Source organism: Cucurbita pepo, chromosome LG20, assembly GCF_002806865.2.
Source record: "Cucurbita pepo subsp. pepo cultivar mu-cu-16 chromosome LG20, ASM280686v2, whole genome shotgun sequence".
NCBI lineage: Eukaryota > Viridiplantae > Streptophyta > Magnoliopsida > Cucurbitales > Cucurbitaceae > Cucurbita > Cucurbita pepo.
Window position 1 is genome coordinate 5,388,249 of NC_036657.1, and position 7,335 is coordinate 5,395,583.

General features: G+C 36.3%; 1 protein-coding gene across 1 annotated transcript; it reads left to right on the forward strand.

Moving 5' to 3' along the window:
- The first annotated feature begins 2,733 nt into the window (after positions 1–2,733).
- On the forward strand, positions 2,734–6,443 carry LOC111783180. Its single transcript, XM_023664082.1, has 5 exons — positions 2,734–2,811; positions 4,256–4,510; positions 4,587–4,798; positions 4,875–5,130; positions 5,966–6,443. Exons 2-5 carry the CDS (start codon positions 4,259–4,261, stop codon positions 6,248–6,250), a joined length of 1,005 nt encoding a protein of 334 aa, XP_023519850.1. The 5' UTR covers positions 2,734–2,811; positions 4,256–4,258; the 3' UTR covers positions 6,251–6,443.
- The last annotated feature ends 892 nt before the right edge of the window (positions 6,444–7,335 follow it).

The window sequence follows — 7,335 nt, forward strand, 5'->3', positions numbered from 1 at the left end:
ATGTCGCTCTGGACAGACTTAATTTTACCCTAGAAACTTAGCGGTTTACCACGGCAAGAAAGTACCTAGGAGGGTTCACAGATTGCTAGCGTGAGAACGGTATCTATAGCTTCGTGGGAGGACCAAGGGTCCCTGATCAGTCCTTACTGTTCTTAGCCATTTCGCATGGGAAATGTGTCCCCACGTCGTACAGCCCATTAGCTGCATGGGAACGGGTTGGGTCGCGCCCCCCATAGGAGGACTATATGGGCGTAGGGGTATTCAGCACACCCCTAGGCTAGGTACCATGTAGTTCTAGATAGCCATGTAGAGGTAGCGCCTCATAGAGAGATACCGACCATATTAGCTTGGCATAAGGAACCTCTAGGTGACTAATGAAAGGACGATGAACCGGTGAAACCCAAGGGGCAAGCCCCAAGAGACTAAGGTTAGAACCCGATGTCCTAGAACCGAATTAGAAAACCGTGGGAGTTCTGTTAAATTAAGATGCGAAGAGAGCCTACAAGTAGGTGGCTTACTGAGTATAATTTTTATACTCATCCCGTTCTCATTTATTTTTCTCAGGTGTTCACTGGCTGCTGGTCGAGGTAGAGGAGCGTTTGAGAGTTGTACAGTCACAGAGGGGGTCGTTCCGCAGCGTCAGTCCCTTTTCGGTCTTTTAGAGTCTTTTGTATTTCATTTTATATTTGCAATTTCTTTTGTAATAATTAACAAACAAAATTTCTCTCTTTTGTTTTAATTCAAAGTATTTTTTTTATCTTTTTACTTTGGTTTTCTTTTCTTTTATTTTCCTTTTGTTTGTTTTCGATTTCGTCTTTTTGGTCACGATTCGATTTTTTGAAGCCTCGAAAATCGGGTCGTGACAAAGTGGGTTATTGACGACCCAATGAGGAACATCCTATGTGGATAACTTATTCCTCTTCAGCCCTAAAGGGGAACTCATGCTCAATATATAAAACGAAAAAGAAGACCAAGGGGAGGGGCACACACTTTGGAGAAAAAAATCGGATTAGACAACAGAGTCTCTGTTGCTGTGAAACCAGAGAAGAAGAATAAAAACCCTAATTCAGCCGCTTGACAGCAGAAGGAAGAGAAGACGAAGAAGGATAGATTAGGCCAAAGAGGTGGATGTCAGAGCTAAGGGAAGAGAACTTCCATTGAAGAACGGCAACTGGATAACTCTCTATTTCCTTACTATCTTTTCTTATTCTATCAATTTTATATAATTAAGACGTGGGTTCCTCTGTTTAATTCAGTTTGCATGAAGAGCTAAATTTTATAGGGGAGGCAAGAGAGTTTTATACAATTTAAGTAGGTTGATGGTATGATTTTAGTTTATTAAAGAGTTATTGTTAATGATTTACATGTGTGTTTAATTAGCTACTTTACATACATAGTTATTCTCTTGTTTGGGAGAAGAGAGGAGCAATGAAATTTTCTTTAATACTCTAGTTTCATTGCCAGGAGACTCGAATGGTAATAGAAGGGTTATGAATAATTTTTATCAAAAGCCTTGTTAATAGAAATTACAATGATTATGGACATAATCATTATGCAAACGGGAGTGGGCTTGGGAATCTTTTAAAAGGAACCAAAATCTTCCACAAAACTCAACAACTTATCTATTTAATCTTTTTTTGCCGAACCTTTATCATTATAGTTGATTTTCTCATCATTTTCCTGTTATTCGACGTGACACTCTGCACTAGTTTTGCTTAATTAGTTAAAATCACTGACACCCATTTGCATGTTACCAAAAATTCACTCAATTTCCAACAATAAAATTAACAAAAAGATAGATTCTCGGTGAAATTGATAATTTACTTATTACTTACTACTTGCGATATTTGCTATATATACATGTGGATCAGTCCACGAAACTATAGAAATTGACTTGAATTGAATGTAGATGAAGAATTTTGAATTCTCCCCCAATTCACTAAAAACTTATCCGATAACAAATTCCCTCAAATTCTCCTTGTCTAGAGCTCAACTTCTTCAAGGCCTTCTACAAAGTTCCTCTTTGGACCTTCATAACTAAATAGGAAAGACTTCATGGGAAGAATTGAATTTCCTTTTCTTCCATTGAATAGGGCTATCAAAACTCGAATTGGGAATATATTTTAGCCATTTTTAGCCTTCAAGATCGTAAGGAAACATGTTGGAAATCCATTTATGAATACGTAGGAATTGATTCGAGCTTAATTGGTTGAAACCCAATTTCTTCCTTCTAATTTCTTTTCCAATTTATTTGGACATTACAATCAAGAACAACCAAGCGTTTATGTCAAACTCGGTCTATATTTCGGGTCTTTTATGGACATAGAATTAAATAAACTCTTCCCTACCGAATGACCGACCAATAAATCCTCGAATTTTCAATTTTCAACTTTTTTTTTTGAAGTATTATACCTACCTAGATAATGATTTATTATTGAATTTAACGTTCTCATTACTTTTCCAATTCTTTTCTTCAATGGGTTGTAATTGAAACGTAGTGTTCAAATAATGTACAGCAACTTACCAATCCAATTTCAAAAAGTGTCTTACATGCCGAAAAATAGACTTTCTATTTCCATAGATGGAAAATGCCAACGCAACTAACCAAAATTTCAGTAAACGTAACCAAAACACTTAACTACGTTAAATTAGCATATATGGCATTGCCTTTTTAGGATTTGCTACTAAGTTCATGATAATGAATGGAGAATATGATATGGGTTATGCCATTCAGGCTATAAAGGAACCAAACCATTGGTTGTCACAACACACAGATCGGCGCTGCCCTTACACGCTCCTCACTTCATCTTGGTGTGTTTCAATTCCCTTCTTTTTAATCTTCTCTCCTCCTTCATTTTCTTCTTGGTTAAGTTTGTGAGTTTCTCTTTTTTATTATAGATTGCTATGTGTCACAATCGCTGTTTTCTTAACCGCGAATTTGATGATTATGCGACACTCACTCTTAGCACTGAGTGATCATGCTAATTTTGGATCGCATCGCCTATGACCGAGCAACGTATGCTCGAGCTTTTGGCCTTGATTTGAGAAGAAGGTTTTAGAAAGTGGGTAGAGAGATTTTGGAAGTGAGTTTGAAAGCAAGGTTGAGAGAGAGATTTAAAACGCTGTTATATAGCGTACAAGTAAAAAAAACAACAACGGCTTACAATCTGAGTCATGTCTCCCTATAGTACAATCTGAGGCATTTCATGTCTATTAGGCATAGATATGATGAAACGTCATACTCTTAGAAAAAGCAAGAAGGAAATTATCAACATGAAAGTAGTAAAGGACAGCGATAAAATAGTACAAGGCAAGAGTTTGAGGCAACACGTCTTAGACAAGCATGACCATAACACTATGCTTATCTTGAGATAACCCTAAGTTTCCCTGTCTTGGTTGAGTGTTTTCTTTCGGTACTCTGCAGCATTTTACATTTTTCAGCAAGTGAAAAGCTACTTTTGTTAAGTAGAGTATAATCATAAACTAAATATGCTATTAAACATGCTATTGTATATAGGAGATTGTGTTTACTATTAAACATATTAAACATGCTATTGATCGAGAAGTTTTCATAGCTTTATTTTTAGTGTTCTCGAGCAAAACTCATACTAATAGAGATATTGTTTCTCATAATGATCTTCTCCTTGATTAAGAGTCCAACAATTCTCAAACAATCCTTCCCACCAACTAAGTACACTGTTGAGTCTCCCTTGAAGACTCATTCTTCTCTAGAGCCCTCGAACAAAGTACACATTCACCCTCCTCTTAAACAGTCCTACCTAGAGTACCACGGATCTTTACTATGACTACACTTCCAAGGCTCAAAACTTTTGTCTTCGACACCTAAGTCAATTTGACTAAACTTTTAAGACTCACAACTTTTTTGTTCGACATTTGAGAATTTTCTTGACATGACTTATTTAAGATAAGGTCATGCATCTGGTACCACTAATAGGAACAACAAACGTTCACATTGGTATAAGACTCACAACTTTTTTGTTCGACACAAATTTTCTTGACATGACTTATTTAAGATAAGGCCATGGATCTGATACCACTAATAGGAACAACGAACGTTCACATTGGTATAATATTATCTACTTTACGCATAAACTCTCGTAGTTTTGCTTTTAGTTTTTCCAAAATTCATGTCAATGGAGATAGCAATCTTTACTTGTATATTCATGATCTTCTTCTTAATTAGCAAATGTAGGACTCTGACAATCTTGAAAGTATTTTTTTTTTCTTTTTTTAGACAATGATTATACCAATAGTAGTAGCATTTGCAGCCGGTTTAGTTGGATGGGTTTATCAAGCACTGAAACCGCCGCCTCCAAAGATATGTGGATCACCAAATGGTCCTCCACTGACTTCGCGTAGAGTCAAACTCAATGATGGAAGACATTTGGCCTACAGAGAATTCGGAGTTCCTAAGGAAAAGGCTCAACACAAGATCATTCTTTCTCATGGCTATTATGACTCCCGACATATGTACTTAGCTACTTCTCAAGTACGACATTGTTGTTGTTCTTCTTCAACTTTCATTCTTTTTAAAAAAAATTGTATTCAATCATGTTGTGTTATAGGAACTTATGGAGGAGCTCAACGCATGCATAATATTATACGACCGAGCTGGTTACGGAGAGAGTGATCCATATCCATCACGCTCCGCAAAGACCGAAGCATTTGACATTGAAGAATTAGCCGATAAATTAGAGATCGGCAGCAAATTTTACGTAATCGGATTTTCATTGGGAGCGTACCCAATTTGGAGCTGTCTAAAATACATTCCACACAGGTATTTTAATTTGTTGTTTTCAAAATGATCCTGAATTATTGTTTTTGGGTGAGCTAATTGGTTATATAATTTACAGACTCGTAGGAGCTTGCCTGGTAGTTCCTTTCGTGAATTATTGGTGGCCTTCCATTCCACCGGCTCTAGCAAAACAGTCATTTAGGAAGCTTCCTCGATTATTCCAGTTCACATATGGAATTGCGCATTACACACCTTTGATATACTATTGGTGGACCAAGCAGAAATGGTTCCCATCAATGGTCAGTGAAGGCATGTTCATTGATTACGATTTAAAGTGGTTAAAGAAAAGAATAGACACTCCAAATAACAATCAGGTAATTCTCGCGGTTTTTTCTTTTGGTTTCAAAAGAAGTCGTTGTTCTTGCATGAACCTAATTAGGAACTACGACTCTCCAACTTTTAGCATAAGCTCTTGTGGGTTTCCTTTTGGTTTCCCCAAAAGACCTCATACCAATGGAGATGTATTATTTACTTATAAATCCATGATCAACTCCTTAATTAGCCGATGTGGGACTCCTCTCCCAATGATTCTCAACAATCCTCCCCTCGAACAAAGTACACCATAGAGCCTCCCTGGAGGCCTATGGAGCCCTCGAATAACTTCCCCTTAATTGAGGTTCGACTCCTTCTTTGGAGCCCTCAAATAAAATACACCCTTTGTTCGACACTTTAGTCACTTTTGACTTCACATTCAAGGTTCACAACTTCTTTGTTCGACATTTGAGGATTCTATTGACATGACTAAGTTAAGTGCATGGCTCTAATACCACGTTAGGAATCATTATTTTTCACAATGGTATGATATTGTCCACTTTGATCATAAGCTCTCATGGCTTTGCTTTTGGTTTTTCCAAAACACCTCATGCCAATAGACTTTACTTCTAAACTCATGATCAACTCGTTAATTAGCCGATGTGGCACTACTCTTCCAACGATCCTCATCATCAATGTCACTACCCTTCTCCTCATCATTTACTAAAATAGTAACCTCATTATTACATATTCTAACAAAACTATCCATTAGAGCTATCGTTAACTATCTGCCATTAGCCATAAGACGTATTCTCAAAAAGGCTTTTTGATGGAGAACATATGTTTAAGCTAGTTCCTATTTGTATGTTCTAACATTTGGGGTGCAACCATTTTCAGGAAGAAATAACACAACAAGGTGAATATGAATCTCTTCACCGAGATGTTCTGGTTGCTTATGCAAACTGGGAGTTCGATCCCATGGAATTGACCAATCAATTCAAGGAAGGGTCGGTTCATTTATGGCAAGGTAGTGCCGACCGTGTCATCCGCAATGAACTTAATCATTATGTAGTACAGAAACTTCCATGGATTCGATATCATGAGGTTCCTAATGTTGGCCATTTATTTGTCTATGACCCTGAAAACTTTGAAGCCATAATGAGGTCACTTCTAGGTAGATAAATTTCCTAGGTTAATGTAACGACCTCCATATCTAGATGTATTTCTCCTTATATTCCTCTCAAACTAGATGAATAAAATTGGAAATACAACTTGGCGTGGATGTGGCCAATTTCGACGTAGAGTTTGATCCTTCTAGGTAGCTTTATTTCGGACGAATTAGCCCTCGACCATTTCATCATATATGTTTAATTTATTTCCCTAAGGCTAATAGACACCTTAATTTTGAAAAATATGGTTGGTAAACAAGAATATGAGTTTGAGTTTGATCCCAAAACTTACGTGATACTGAATTTTTCAATTAGGCATGTTCTTACAAGAACATATCCTAACCATATCGTTTTCTCAATCTATCATAATCATACTCTTTTTTATACACAACAGAACCATATCGTTCTATCAATCTATCATAATCATACTGTTTTTTATACATAACAGAACCATATCGTTATATCAATCATATCTTAGTCATATCATTATATTACGTTTATCGCATCCCTATCGTATTCTATCTCAAACATACCATTAAACACATTATAACGTAAGAGTTATCATATCATTCACATATTATAATGCATACACAACGTATCATAGTCATATCGATTCATAAACAATTCACACATTAAAGTTATGACACATGCAAAACTACAAAGCATACGTCAGCATCAAATACAAGTATGTTGATGGTAATATCACTTACCTGATTAGCTTACATTGTTGTCACAAATTTATTCTTATGGAAAGTTTGATTATGTTCATTGTAATCCAAGTCAACCTATGTGAACCCATGACATCAGTTTCAAGTTCAAACTTGTACAAAATTATTTCTCTAATTTACGTTGGTCCATATATTATACTTAATGCGAACGATAGAATATTTGGATGAGTTATGTCTTCAAATGTTATCTTCTTAAATGACATATCTCCTTCCACCTTAAACCTTTTTTTTATTTGTTTTTTAAGGGTTTTAGGAAAGGATGGGTGAGATGAAAGGAATGAGGTGGAATGTCAGTAACATTTTTTTTTTTTCCTTTTTCTCTCTCTAGCAGAATGGTTGATCATTATGCTATTATGCTATTGTAGGGAGG